The sequence below is a fragment of the Xenopus tropicalis genome, chromosome 4, assembly GCF_000004195.4.
Source record: "Xenopus tropicalis strain Nigerian chromosome 4, UCB_Xtro_10.0, whole genome shotgun sequence".
In the NCBI taxonomy this organism is placed as follows: domain Eukaryota; kingdom Metazoa; phylum Chordata; class Amphibia; order Anura; family Pipidae; genus Xenopus; species Xenopus tropicalis.
In genome coordinates this window covers 74,279,338-74,295,152 of record NC_030680.2, presented here as the reverse complement: position 1 = coordinate 74,295,152, position 15,815 = coordinate 74,279,338, and the positions used below count along the sequence as shown (strand labels likewise).

The 15,815-nt window shown below is 38.0% G+C and overlaps 1 protein-coding gene across 1 annotated transcript in view; it reads left to right on the top strand.

Annotated features, from left to right (window-relative positions):
* Nucleotides 1–15,511, top strand: part of slc9a5 (solute carrier family 9 member A5) — a 78,384-nt gene extending 62,873 nt beyond the window's left edge. Inside the window, exons 11-16 of the mRNA XM_002931691.5 lie at nt 3,096–3,184; nt 3,975–4,101; nt 5,962–6,126; nt 11,455–11,521; nt 13,664–13,786; nt 14,268–15,511. Of these exons, the coding sequence (XP_002931737.2) occupies nt 3,096–3,184; nt 3,975–4,101; nt 5,962–6,126; nt 11,455–11,521; nt 13,664–13,786; nt 14,268–14,740 (1,044 nt within the window). The 3' untranslated portion in view covers nt 14,741–15,511. The remainder of the gene's footprint in view (nt 1–3,095; nt 3,185–3,974; nt 4,102–5,961; nt 6,127–11,454; nt 11,522–13,663; nt 13,787–14,267) is intronic.
* The last annotated feature ends 304 nt before the right edge of the window (nt 15,512–15,815 follow it).

Sequence of the window (15,815 nt, the reverse complement as noted above, 5' to 3'; positions counted from 1 at the left end):
ACAGCAAGAGGTGGAATAAAAGGGGAATACAAATTTCAGGAAAACTGGTGACTCAGTGAATGTCACAGACATTGTAGCCAACAAGCACTCAAGCCACTAATCTCTCAGCTGTACATTTGCCTCTTAGTGTATGACAGGGGTGGTAACAATCTGTTGCCCTTTTCAAACCACCATTCAAAAATAGATCTGTGAAAATGTTTAAGCATTACTCAGAATAAGTTTTACTATGGACTGCTTTCTCTTCTTAATAATGTCAATGTAGTCAATAACTGTCTCATAATCTAACAGCTTTTGTATCATTTGTGTGCATGCATAAATTTGCCAATAAAGTCAGTTCTCACTTTTTAGATGGTTGTGGAATTCCTTACTAACCTTATAGTTCTGACTTGCCTCAAAGCAGTGGCGTAACAATAGAGGAAGCAGAACCCACGGTCACAGGGGGGTGGGCGACAGGGAGGCCCAGACCACAGGGTCTGCTGTCTTCAATGTTGCATAGAAATCTCTGCTTACCGCTGGCTCTCAGGATTTAAATTAGAACAGGTCTGTGGGATGCGGGGAGACACCTCAAAGTGGGGAGATGAGGGAGGTGGGCTTTCTTTGTTGTGCCGAGCCCTTCCAAAGATCTTTTTGCAGGGGGGCCAGGTACAGATTAGTTACACCACTGCCTCAAACACTTACCTATGTTATTTCAGTGAGGCACTCCAATTCGGAAAAACAAAGCAACATATATGCCTTTCCACCTTACCTTCCCGTGGGCCATCAGCCTATTCAACATATTTAACAAGAGATCAGGGACCCATATTCTCATATTTTGAGAATTATGACCACTGTGCTCTGGGCTAAAGTTTCATTGTGAAATTCTAGCTTCCATAAGAAAACACACCTGACAGGAGTACACTGAAGATGTATAGTCCACACACAAATTTATAAAACTAATCATTGCAAACAGGGTTGCACTGGCCTCCCAGAGTAGCAGAGAATCTTCTGGTGGGCCCAATCCGAGGACAGTGCCAAGAGAAATGCCCTTTCTTATTTCCATCATAGGTTCATTTTATACATTTTACATTAGATACATCTAATTGTTATTGCAGTTTATAGTGCTTCAGATTATGCCTTGTATCAACCCCTTGTTGATAACTGTAACATTTTACTGCTGCAGCTATGAAAGTACAATTTAGAGACCAGCATAGGATTGACTTGGGTTAGTTTGACTTTGTTGGGAATGTTTCCTCTAATATTTCTAGTTTGCCTAGCCACATTTTTATCCTACATCTTTACAAAATCTACATTTCCTATCACTATTTTAAATTAATCTATGGAAGAGCAGTTTGTCTAAATAGGAGGAAAGATTTCCTTTTTATAAACAGGGTTTATTTATATATTTCCTTTTATATATTCTTTCCCATGCTGACCATGTTACCTTGCATAATATATACATACAAAACATAACACAATGGCTAAAATATTTCTGTAGAGGATATTTAAGTTTTTCTTAGTTGAGACATTATGGCAGCATTGTTCATGTGTAGCTGCCAGTATGTCCAGGATAATCTTCACTTTGTCCATTAATATAATTTTTATTGAAAAGTCACATGCAGTGATTTCCTGTAACTTAAGAATTGCTGTAATTTGCTTGTCACTATAACAACCTCATATTTTCAACTGATAATTATCAATTATATATAAGCCATACTTGCCGGTGATTCCCACTGATTCAAATTTAATACATTTTTATAATACATATGAAATGTGTGGACCAGCACTCCAGTGTAGAAAATTTTTTATTTCATTCAGTATCTCACTGTGATTGTAGAAATTGTGGTGAGTGGTTGAATAAGGAAATTTGTGCTGGTCCATACATTTCATATAGTTTGAGAATAATTGGTTGAGCTCCCAGACTTAAAATTGTTTGAGTGTGGGCTTCATCTGTAATTAATTTGCTTTTATATGCTGTATATACTTTCCATTCCCTTTATCAAATTAGTATCTTAGTATTTTCTAAGTGATACTGACTTTAAAAAACTACTCTTCAAAATATTAATATACATTCAAAGTTACCCATAGCTCGTGTTGATCCATTTTCACCGATATGGCTGTTTTGTAAATAATTGTTACTTGAAGCTCCTAAACCTGACTGTTTACCAACCTGACTGTCCCTTTTTAGCCTGTCAGTTATAGCTTCTAATGCTAAGGGATTAGATATGGTTGGACAGGTTACTGTCTCATATTTGGAATTCATGTAAACTTTCATCTTCTGGTATTCTATTCTAGTGTTCCATATCTTTATGGCATTTTTGTTACCACAAATGTCTGAATAAAATATACCTAGTGCTATGTGTTTTGAGATCACAAGAAAAAAGATGGACATAAAAGTGAGATTTAAAAACTTGCTTCATTTTATGTGTATAAATACTTGACATCTGCCAGTTTTAGATTAATTAACCATAATTATCCATGTAGGTAGTCGGTTCTGTCTGTAAAAGGAACAGTGCCTCAGAGTGGGTGATACATTTAGATAAATGCAATAGCTATATAAATGTAAAATATTTAACAAGTTTTACCATAGTCTCAGGAGAAGCAAGAACCTGTTCATAACTAGAGGCTAGGGGCGATCTCGTAATATAAGCCAACATTTGTGAAAGATAAAAATCCTTTTTACTGGTTTAAACAGTACTTGAGCAGAGGCCAAACAATTCAGCTAAACGAGTAGAAAAGTGACACGTCTTGCCTGCAACCCTAACTCTTTGTTTAGATATTTTTTAACACGCTGCTGATACTTTACCTTGCCTCCTGGGTAAAACTTACTGATTGCATGCCTGTGGTATGTAAAGTATAGGGTTCTCAACAGCTCTACCCTTTTTATTATGCTTGTATTAAATAACCACCTGTATGTTCTTATCCTTTTCATTAAGCCCTGCAGCTTTATTTGTCTTTGCTTTGAGCTACAGTTGGCTGTGTCAGTGGAGTGAGATGTATGATCATGTTTTGTAAAAAAAGATTGCCTTCAATTTGGGCTAAATAAGTAGTTAAAGATAAAGTAAAGACAGAATCCTTATAAATGAATCAAAATTATAAATATTTATCTTTTAATACAGGGTGGCCATATTGTATCACCTGACAGACTGTCTCTGCCATCAATGCCAAGTCGTGCTTCAATGTCTGAGACCTCCGTGACTAATCTCCTGTAAGTTGGAATATGAATACAGTTTGTACAAAGGGCAATCTATTTTATTTTTCATATCCATCAAATGTTTGTATTTCTCATAAAGGATAAGGAAAGGTTAAAACTAAGGAAGCTTTATCTCAAAGGTCTATGTAAATACAGCCATAAACACTTACAGAACTGCTGCTCTGAGTCCTCAGTGAAAAGAAACACCACATTTCTTTCCTCTTATTCTGTATACATGATCTTCTGTGTCAGACTTCCTGCTCTTAGAAAAATCCTTCAGGGCACTGCACAAGTCTGTTCAGTTTGCTCCTTTCTCCCCTCCCTTCTCCTCTGACCTCTCCTCTATACCCCTTCCCTCTCTGCTGTAGTCTGAGTTTAAAGATGTTCCGCCAGCAGTGTGCCGGCAGGGAAGTGAAGTCAGTCCAAGCTAAACTGACAGCTGCTATCTTAAACAAGCAGAGAGAGATTCTATGGCTATTTACTCAGGAATAGCAAAACATTCTGCATAATAAATATAGCGTTCTAGCTGGCACTATTGTGCATAATATAATTTAGGATATATTGGTGTGGGGTAAATAGCCTGCATGAATCATGCATTGTTCTGATTTGTCACTATACTCTTCTTCTTTGTACTCTAAAAATATCTGGTCATTTGAAAAATCAGAACTTTCACGCTAAGACTAGCTAGTACCGCTGAGGGATATCAGAGCATGCCCACTACTTCTTATTTTATAGATTTGGGTCAGATTGTGGTTGACAGTTATTTTTCACATGCTTCTTCTCCCTTTCACTGTTCCATATGCAGAAGAGAGAATGGGAGTAAGGCATGCTTGGATCTGCAAGCCATAGACACTGTAAGAAGTGGCAAAGACAAGGAAGATGCTGTCATGCATCATGTTCTACGTGGAAGCCTATATAAGACACGTCGTAGGGTAGGTATTCTAACTTTTACATTTTAATGCTGTTAAACAACCACTAACATTATGACCATAATATAGATTTAGGCCCCTGGCTGAACCTGCGGTATTTCTCATTACCTGGCTTATATTGTAAGGGTACCTTATTTCATTTAATATAGTAGTTTTTGATTTCTTTGAGTTTTGCTGAATTTATATATTTTGTGTCAGACATTGATATAGGAATGTCACTTAAAGATTGTTACATCTTTATATCACATTTGTTAATTGATTCTCTAGTTGTTGAATTACTATATTGCCACAACAAATATAGGGGGTCGGTCTTGGCAAAGTATGTGGGCAGGAATGTTCAAGTGCATTTATCACTTTAACACCAGAGAGAAACAAATACAAGAATAATTATATTCAAAAGCTCACTATTTTAGAACCAGGCCAACGTGAACAGACACCCAAGCCAAAGTCCCCAGCGTCGGCTGTCCCAACTCTCCATTCAGCAACCACATTGCCCCTCTTGGCTCCCTCATCTTCTCCCTCCCAACCCGCTCAGCAACTCTCCTGCCACTGCTGCTTCCTGGTCAAAGAGCAGGGCTGCCAAGTTACAGGTAGGAGGGCCACATGCCATAGGGTCCCAGAGCCACCCCCGCCTACCCCTAGTTTCTGCCCTGCATTACAATAAGCAGTTAAGTGTATCCTTTTCATTGGTACTGATGTCAGAGAGTAACAAGTAAAACTTTCACTATACCTGCCCAATCTATTTCTACAACACAAACATTTATTATACTTAACAAACAGTTTTCTCATCACTCCTGTTTCATATGTGCTACTTCTACAGTGACAATGCTATTATGAATTGAGCATAGATTCAAAATCCCATATTACAATAGTTCCACAAAAACTGATACAAATATTTAAAAAAAAAATCCAGACTTGTTTTTTTTTTCAAGCAATTAATCAGTAGAAGCAAAATAAAAGTATTTGTCCCGCAGAACCGACCATATTAAATGGTCACTAAACGCACAGTGACTTGACTTGAGAGGTTGCACTATGCCTTATATATTTCATAAATTATTTCTAATTTATTTAGTTATCTATTTTCTAATGTACAGTTTACTTAGTACAGGTATGGGATCCCTTATCCGGAAACCCATTATCCAGAAAGTTCCGAATTACTGAAAGGCCATCTCCCATAGACTCCATTTTGCCTCCAGTAAGGATTAATTATATCTTAGTTGGGATCAAGTACAAGGTACTGTTTTATTATTACAGAGAAAAAAGAAAACCGGTTTGAAAAATTAGAATTATTTGCTTATAATGGAGTCTGTGGGAGATGGCCTTTCCGTAATTCGAAACTTTCTGGATAATGGGTTTCTGGATAAGGGATCCCATACCTGTATAAAAAGATTATGGTAATTTGGTAAAATCCTTACTTTTAACAGTACAGGGTATATTATCTCTTATAATATGTTGTTTTTTCTGGGGTAGAAATGGGCTGTGTTAAGATGCATAGGAAGTAGTGCAGAACAATAGTAATATGCAGAGATGGCTGCCTGTGCCACACAGTGTAGGTCAATTAATTTAGTGGCATCCTTGATACTAGTGCACAGATAACATGTATAAGTATAATTTTCACATGTGCATGTATGTGAGGGTTATGGCTGGTACTGAGTACAGAAAGCAGGACTGAAGGCAGGTCATATCATCTGTGAGATGCTTTAATAGTTGTATATCTAATATCACTGTTAAATATCAATTTATATTTTACTGTATATGTAAAGCTTGTGTTTTATGAGGGTACACACAAGGGATAATTTTGATTATACGGTGTGCATTCTTGTAGTCTATAATTAATATAAAAGACTTGCTTCAAATCTGCAGTGCAAAGCACACTACAGCCGCCATTTTATGACCCCAGATGAGCAAGCCCGGCAGGAAAAAGAGGTGTTTCAGCAAAATATGAAGCGACGACTGGAGTCATTTAAGTCCACCAAACACAACATCTGCTCATCCAAGTCCCGTGCTAAAAAAGATGGTCGCAAAAAGGTAAGATAACTACATAAACTTTAGAGATTGGGCACTGTCTGTGTCGTGTTCATAGTACAGTACAGCAAATACATTAGTGTTGTTAAATGCACAGTACAAGTTAGAACCTGTTAAAAAATGATTTAAAAATTCATAAAAGGTTGTCCTTACCTAATACACACTATTAGATTGAAATATTGCACAATTCCAAGGAATAATAGGATACCCTCATTTGAAGTAGAGTTTGGAAAGGGCTCAAATAGAAATTCTGTCATCTGCAGTGTAAAAAATGATTGTATTACACCAGGCAGATGTCTATTACAAAGTTACCCTGCAGTCATTAGGCATTGCTGTAGGTGCTTGAGCAATGCAACATCACATTGAGTTGAAAACTACTGAAACATGACACAAATTCTATGTATTACCATGCCAGAGCCATTTTTATAAATTCTGTTTTTGAGCTTGAGGCAACTCCTTGCTCATCCATGATATAGTATGGTACTGTCTGCGTGGCAACAACCTTATTGTGGCTCTGAGACATAGATGTCTACAGAGTCAATATGTGGGTGTCCTTTAAAACTTCCTAACACGTGTTTTTTTATTTCTTTTATTCTTGAAAAATGTCTCCTATTTGGAATGTTGGTATTTATTTCCTTTAGCAATGTGGCAAACAGTGTATCTTCACCAATGGATTATTTTAGCCACCAAACGAGCCCAAAAGTATGGCAGCAACCTCACTATACATATATATAAATAATGCAGAAGAACAGCACTCACAGGATTTGCTGAATCAATCTTCCAAAGGCTCATTTAGAACAAAAAAACATTTTTTATGTGATATGTGCTTAGCAGTAAAAGCCCCAAATGCCCCAACCCAATCACATACCGTAAATACTTGAGTATAATCCGATCCGAATATAAGCCGAGGTACCTAATTTTACCTAAGAAAACTGGAAAAACGTATTGACTCGAGTATAAGCCTAGGGTGGGAAATGCAGCAGCTACTGCTAAGTTTCAATAATCAAAATAAATACCAATAAAATTACATTAAATGAGTGGGGTATATGTTTTTAAATATTTATTTAAACTGTAAACTAGCTCTAGTGGAGAAGAGGTTCAACAAAAACAAAATGGTATCAATGATGATACCACAACGTACCACTCCCTTAGCTCAATCAGCAACCAAGCCAAAACACAAAGAGTTAAAATCCTTCAAAACTATATATAGTTTATATAGAATATAAAGTGCAATGTTTAGTGCAGAATGGGACAGGTGAGGATGGTAGATGAAGATGAATTTGGGAGTGGGCCGGGACACTGGAGGGTCTGGTTGCAGGTGGCCTAATTTGCACACAAAGGACAGAGGGTGCTAGTCTGGAGGGACCCATGGCACTCAAGTATAAGCCAGGGTGACTTTTTCAGCACATTTTGGGTGCTGAAAAACTAGGCTTATACTTCAGTATATACAATACTTCCTGAACTATTATTTAAGTCTTTCCTTGATATATACCGTAGCTCATAATTTTATTTGTTAGTTTTATCTTGATAGTTTTATCTGTTATAAAGCCATGAGTATACCACCTTTGTTTTATTAACAGTCCTGTATGTTTTAACACCCACCAAGTTTTATTGCCTTTCCCAGTGTTTATGTTCTGTTTCCCCTTGTACTTTTTTTTTAACTACAGTAGTGCTGTTTTTCAGTTGGTTTTTGACAAATAAGCTTACACATAATATTAGCTCAGAACATTAGGACCTTCCACACTGGAAAATTCCGAATACCTAGTCAGCATTCCACTCCACACTGTTGATTCTAAAATTCTCCAATATCTGTTAAGTTGCTACTGTGTGTCTGCCAGCACTATGAGAGAACACAGCAGAAGAATATTTTATGGGTAGTAATACGTGTCATGTTTAATACCTGCCAGCACTGGCCCTGTGGCCATATTTTTCCTATTATTAAAACTGGAGTCTCATTTCATATCAGCTTGGACACTTTACAAGTTGTATAATGTTTTTGCAGAAGGGAAGGCTGCTGTTTAACCCTGCCTGAGATGGTCCCTGAGGCAGTGCAGAACACCCAAAGGAATCAGTCAGGTATAGATTTATGAAACACAGTGATAGAGGTAATGTTGCAAGCATGCTAAAAGAACCAAAACATCAAGAATCTTTAGCAATGAATTATGGAATACCATGATTCCTGCTGTCCTACCATCAGGCCACTTGTCATACATTAACAAACAAATGTGCTATGTAAATCTACAAACACAATAGGATATATGCTGTGCCCTACATAATTATAATTGTGGCAGTATGATTTTACTGTGAGCTGGCATAAAGAATGTAATTTTAATGGGGAACTGCATACCCCTTGGATATTTGCACCAGTGTTGTGTCTTTATTAAATTGCCCAGTCTGCTGTGCTATTATTAGTCACAGCTAGAAAATATAAGGAATAGGGCCCCAACCACCACCAGATTTTAAAGGAACCTTATAGTGCCTGCCCCACCAGTGAGCTTACGTTGCTTGCAGCTTCCTGGTTGGCTGGAAGAAATTAAAGATGGCTGTGCGTTCCACTGTGGATTGGCCATCTTTAATTTCTTCTTTTTTTTTTTTTTATTTACACCGAAGTTACTGCTACACAGAGGAGCCAGAAAGAGACAGAAAAAAAAAGTTTGTGGTATACTGCTTTCAATCTATTTATTTATACAGTGACCTTACTGGTATGTCTATTATTAATGGAGTCTCATTGGCCATTTGCAGTGATCTAACTGGCAAGTCTAGGGTTAATAGAGTACTCATCGGTAATTTCTGCAATAATCCTAATGGCACACTCACAGGATTTGTTTAAAAGGTAAATTACAGATTTACTGCGGTGAGATCACTGTTTTGGTCTATGTAAAGACCTTTATTAGTGAGTGCTGTACTCCTTCTATTGGTTTTAGAACTTTTCTCTTGAAAAAACTGTCAAAAAATAGACATATAGAGAAAGAATACGCACACCCAGGGACTTGGTGCAAAAGAAAAAAAAGTTTATTAAAAAAAACAAAATACATTTTTTTTCTTTTGCACCAACTCACTCTCTCTCTCTCTCTCTCTCTCTCTCTATTAAAGAAACCAAAGGAGCACTCCCTACAAACAATTAAGTGCCCCAGGTGCTGGCCAAAGATTTATGTAAATGAAAAACAGAATGCCGCACACACACAGATTTAAAAAAGAACAAAAAATCTTTATTAATCCAATGTTCAGTTTTTACATTAGGATTATCAAGATTAGAACAAATTATGGAATACAGATGTTTGCCTATTCCTGCCCTGATCTTCCCTGTCAACTTTACAGAAATTGCCAACTGTTTTTCTCAGCAAAAATCAGGACTGTCCTGTGAAGAAAAAGGCAGGAATGGAATCCACTATCCCAGCATAAATTATCATCCAATTCACTAGTTATGGCAAAATCTAATTAAGTGTAAAGGAAGAATCAGTTGCCTAATTAGTACACTTGTATCAAAACCAGTATAACTATACTGGTTTTGATACAAGTGTACTAATTAGGCAACTGATTCTTCCTTTAGCCAGTCTGTACCCAACTGTGCAAGTATCATTTGATTTACACATTTATAAATATGGCCCTAGTGACGCAGAGCAGTCCAGCATTACAAGTTCCTTGTAATGTTTTTTTTAGGCTTAGAGATGGTTTCTACATTTTAATATTACTTCTTACCATGGATTGACCCTGATTTCTGTACCAAGCTCCAAGTACATCCATTCTACTCTGACTATCTTTTTCCAGACGTGCATTACTTGGCTGCACCAGCTCTGCTCTTCCTACTCAGCAGATTGGCCAGCAGTTCAGCACTGGATGAAACAGCACCTCTGCTTCTAATAAAGAAAAGGACATTGAAAACACATGAAACTACTGCAAACTGTCCAATTAACCTCTAAATCCACAGACTATCGGATTTGCCAGTTTCTGCCTGAGAGAAATGTAATCGGCCAGTTTATCTAATGCGAGTCTGTTTGGTACAAAGTGTCACTTATCTGACTGTAACTCAATCCAGCTCCTGTGTTTCATCCAGGCATTGTTAAACTAAATTTAAAGGTTTCCATGATAGTTGGCTTCATGTATAATTGATGCCTGCACTTAGGCCTTTTTTACACTGATAATAAGCTTTGTGGAACTTGAAAATGGGAAGTTCACGTATGTTGCTCATTGAAGTAGACAACTTTGCCTCTGGGCTTCATTCTTGTATGTTTACAAGCACTGTAATAAGTAAGTATACAGAGATCCAGTGGTAAGAGGCATAGTAGGATTGAGTTTCCTGCCCTGTAAAGCTTACAATCTATTAGAAATAGTTAAATTGATTAGAAAAACTGGGGCAAGAAGTAGGGATGCAACAACGTGCCCCTTAGTGTACATTCAACCAGCACTTATTGCACTGGTCTGCAACTCATGCCAGACAAACCATCCAGTACAAGGTGCAGGCTGGATTGTCAGGGGGCACAGGCCTTGCTGCTTGCCACAGGGTTAAGGGTAGGGCTCCTTTGTGGCCAGCATCCTCTGTTGCTCTCTAACTTGTATGTCCTCATGACACACAAGTTAGGTGTTAATGCAGGCACTATTATGTTTATAAGGGGAACCACAGATCTCTTTGCTCTAAAATGGAGTGCAAATCTAGTCACACAATCAGTATTGCTTGCCAAACTTACCAGATAACAATGGGGTTCATGGAGACCCACCATGGATTTTATCCTCGGCCCTGACTCCCACTTGCTCTCAGTAGCTCGAGTTTAGCTTGAGAAATAAAAGATGTAAGGCTTTCTGCTATCACTCTAAATTAACTCAATATGTTCTGGTACCCATTTCTGCTTAATTCCTTTAATTTAATTCAATTTTATTCAACTCATTTCTTCCCTTATCTAAGATGGGAATTTTTTTTTATTCAGATGGTGGTATTTCTAACATTTCAGTGTGTTAGTGGTAGTGTCAATTTATAATTAAAACAAAGAGAACAAATTCTATAATCTATACTATACACAATATCATTTTAAGATGAACTTGCCCTTTTAGTAGACAGTGGTTTTGGATCTTTTTAATTATAACTCCTGCAAATGGAAATAATTAGCAGTTGTCTGTGGTCTCGTTTGGAAACCCTCAATAAGGCAGCGATGCTCGGGGTAGAATTGGCAAGGAGCACTGGACATACAGTAAGCAAATATTAAGAATGGTCTAATATTAAATTGCATGTTTGAAGTAGATTTAAATGTTTATTCTTTATATCAGCTAAGAGGAATAATTCGATGTGGCTTTGACTGAAAATTGTAATTATAATGATCTCATTTTATTCCTTTACAGAGACGAAATAGCTTGGAAGTGGATCTAAGAAATGGAAGAGAAAATAAAATTAGCTGGCAGAGCACTGGTAAGATCAGACTTTGTGCCTGTTTCTTGCACTTTGCACCTTGCCCAAAGCTTAGGAAATATAGCCATTTATCAGTAATGTAATTGTATGTATTTATTTCTGTTCTGTTTATTGTTCCACAGTCTGTTTTTATCAGTTTATTGTTTGAAATTAGAAATTGTCTGCCATCACTAGTTTCTGTCAGAAGTAGCAGTGAGTGAGAAGAAGCTGCTGGAGGAATTAAGGTTTTTTTTCTGCCACTGTTCTCCCTTAGGGCACGGTCACACCTGGCATACAGTCAGCTTCTTTCCAGCTATGTTTTGGATGCAGGTGGGGATCAGCTTCTATATGCTCCTGTATGTAATTCTACTCACAGGCACAGCGTGAACCTGGGCACAACTGCACGGAGTAGAGATTGATGCATAAACATGCATTTTCATGTCAGTCCCTGCTCCTGTGTGTAGCTGCACTCTGGGGTGTACACACTGGGGTGTATTTATTAACATTGAAGACATTCATCACCGGTGATGTTGCCCATAGCAACCAATTCATTCTCTGCTTTCGTTTTCTAACGTGTAGGTGACTGATCAATCCCAATTTATGATTGGTTGCTATGGCAACATCAATGGAGATGTTTGTCTCAAATGTTTATAAATATGCCCTTTAGCTGCTGCTTCTCTCTGCCTGACTACAAAACGCAGATGGAGCGAAGTGGACCATGTGCCATATGTGACTGAGCCCTTGGAGGCTCCATCACAGACACCCAAGTTATGCCACTATATTCCTATTCATATGCCTTAGACATCAATGTGAGGTGCATCTTCATAATTCTAGCAAGATAAATATCTTGATTACTTCTGTGATTTTTGCCATTTATAATAAAATCCATTAAAAAATGTTAATAAACCCTGGGATGTATGTTGAACCTTCTGGTCAAGACTAGTCAGCAATACTGTGCAGCATGTTAGAAATTGATGAGATCTGATTTAGGGTAGAGATTTGCCATGGTCTTTAAATTAATTTTAGGTATGATGTAAATAGTGATATTTCAAGGCAGTGGTGTTAAAGACTTAAAAGACTTGAAGACAAATAGGAAGGTGCTTTAAAAGAAAGATAAGGAATAAAAAGTAACAATAAAACAATATAAGTTTAGACTCAGAAAGCAATAGCTTTTTTGACTGCTGAAGTAAGTGACGCCCTTCTTGAAAGGAGCAGAACAGGAAACCAAATACTTTAAGGGTAAGAACCAGTTGTTCGCGATAGATCTCTGATAGATCGCTCCTGCAGGCAACTTCGTGCAACTTCAAAAAACAAAGTTATGTGAAGGGCTTTCCACCGGTGTCTTCTATTGTTTCTGGTGGAAAGCCATTTCAGAGCAGTTAGTCACCCACTACAGCAGAGATCTATTGCCAGCGACTGAACTGCTTTGTGGGTTCTTAGCCTAAAAAATAAACAACAAAGACCACTTGAAAAGTTGCTACGGATAGGCCATTTTATAACATAAAGTTAACTTAAAAGTAAACCAAGTGATATGGGGGTCACTATAAAAATGAAGTTAGGAGGGGATCAGGTAGTCAGTAAGTATGGTCACAGCATGAAGTCAAGCTGACACTGAAGCTAAAGCAGGTAGGTCAGAATCTTTGAATAAAACTAAATATGCACAATGGCATATCAGCCAGTGAAGTGCAACTAATCACAATGACGATGGCAGGCAAATTGAGGGAAACAGGGTTGGACTGGGCCAGCTGGACACAAGGAAAAAATCCGGTGGGCCCCGACCATTGGGGACCCTGCCAGCCCAGACTCTGTCCCCGCCGGAAACTAGAAGAGCTCCACCTTGAGTTCCCCCAATTGCAACTGTACGGGAGCAGTAAGAGGTTTGCACAGGATGGGGGGAGGGGTGCCTGGTAGAGGACCTCACGACCGGGGCTGGGGGTGGCTCTGAGGCTGCCCTTGGACAGTCCAGACCGACCATGGAGGGAAAGATATAAAACTAAAAGTTTGCAATATCTGTCGTTTAATCAGATAAACCAGAGATGTATAATTTTCTATTGCTGTCGAAGGGCTGCGGCCAATTATTCCTTCACTGGTATTACTAGTAGCCACATGTCCTTTATGGAGCACAGTAGAACATTATTTTTGTTTTTTTTACATTTTACTCAGCATCTATAGTGGTGACGGCTGATTCTGAAGAAGAAAGTTCAAATATTGAAGTTGAAGAGGATGAAGGCATTACTTTTGTGGCTAGAGCTACAGATGAGATTCTTCAGGGTGTAAAAGCATCAAGTAAGGCATTGAGTATGTTAGCTAAAAGAAACACATCTTTCTAATTCAAAATGTCATGCTAATTTAAGGACACTATCCAGGTTTCAGTTGCATATGTGTGGTATTTGCATTTTCATATACAACCTTTAGTTAAATAACCATAGCAAAATGGTTCAGCATAAACATCCCATTACTGGGTTTACACTGAGTGTGCCTGATATTTGACATTGATCTCCTATTTTCTTTCATTGTCAACCTCAAGAAAATTTGAGCTGGGGTGTAAATTTCTACTGTTATTCTTATTTCACATAGATATGTTTGTTGCCAGTGCACAAAGTAACAAAGGATTGCAACATTAGTAGTGCTTCTAGTAAGAAAATGCACTTGAGCAACAGCAGTAGGATCACTTATCTTAAGAGTACACTGTTTCCTCTATGGGGATGGTAAAAGTGGAAGCCATAATGCATCATACATAAAGTATAATATGATTTTCTATCTGCAGGCATGTTGGGAATCTGTCAGAGTCCTCATATTGTGCCACCCTCCCCAACATTGGCTGAGAAAGTGCTGCCATGGAAAACAGAACCTGATGAGAACACTGTCTGCATTTCATCCGAATCAACCAAGATTGTTCCTGTGGACCTGCAGAAGTCCTGGAAGCAGAGTATTTCCTCCCTAGAGAGCATTGGTTCCCCTCCTGTTCTAGATATGCCCCAAGATGCAAGTGCAAAGTGCCTAAGGCAGGACGTTAGGAGCCCATCAGTACTTCAGACGTTGCCAGAGACTTGTAGCTGTTTTCCATTTTCTAACTCCACAGGACAAAACGTGACTGTGCATTTGGACCCAATGCCTGTTCAGGAACAAGAACTGCAACCTCTCATGCCAAGAGGTGGTGGCACTAGCGTGAGCCCCTTAGCGTCTCGGCATAGTCATAGCAAAAGATTGCTGCACCTGCACCGGCCTTCCAAAATTTGACACAATGAATAGAAAAAGCTGTGACCTAAAGAATGTTGCACTGAAATTATCATCTTTTATTTATATTGCATTAATATATTTGTGCAGCACTTTACAGGGCTTTATCCTCATTCACATTGGTCCTAGCCTAAGCCTAGTGTAGCTTACAGTCTAAAGTCCCTATCACGTTCACACATACTAGGGTTAATTTCAAGAGACAGTTAACCTGCCTGTATGTATTTGGTGTGTGGGAGGAAACCCACACGGACACAAAGAGGACATACATATTCTACATAGTCTGAAGATATTGCTAAGGTTAGAAGTGAACTCAGGCGCCACTAACCATGCCACCTATACTCATCATTGGAAGATCATATTTGAGTTAAGCATAGGAAGGTGGAAAAAGTCCTAACTGCATTTACAGATTGGGGAACAACATTATTTGCATCTTAATATCCAGCATTTCATCCTCCTGTTTTCGGTATTGCTGAGTGCCACCTGACAAGTTTTGCATTATAGCCGACAAATTCTACAATGTCACTTGTGATTTATAGCCCACTGACACTATATTTTGTATTCCTTTAAACAATCTAAATATTTAATATTATTTAATCCGAAAGCTCACCATTGAACCAAACCTCTTGAATGAATATGCCAATGTTTCAGGGAGTCCTGTTGTCATGTAAATATGTTGTATCAGCTGAACATTAAAATATGTCTAGAACTTGTAGTGCACATAGTGTTAATAAACACATTAGTAAATAAAGCTTGCAGGCAAATTTTATTACAAAACTGTAGCATTTTCTTTTAAAAGAGCTGCCATCTTGGTGTTTTAACCCCACAACTAATTTGTCTCTTATGATATCTTTAGAACAATGGCACACAGTATGTTTTGTCACCTTTACTTAATCTTCTGCAGCACCTGTGACAAAATATCAGTAAATACATTTGCACTGGTGATATTGTGATTTGTCACAATGTTGTCACAGAAATTAACAGCTTTTTGCCAACTTTTTGCGGCACATGTACAATCCTAATATTTTACCACCAGCAGTTTACACTGACACTAATGAAAAAAGTATTTCCAGATGTTTTG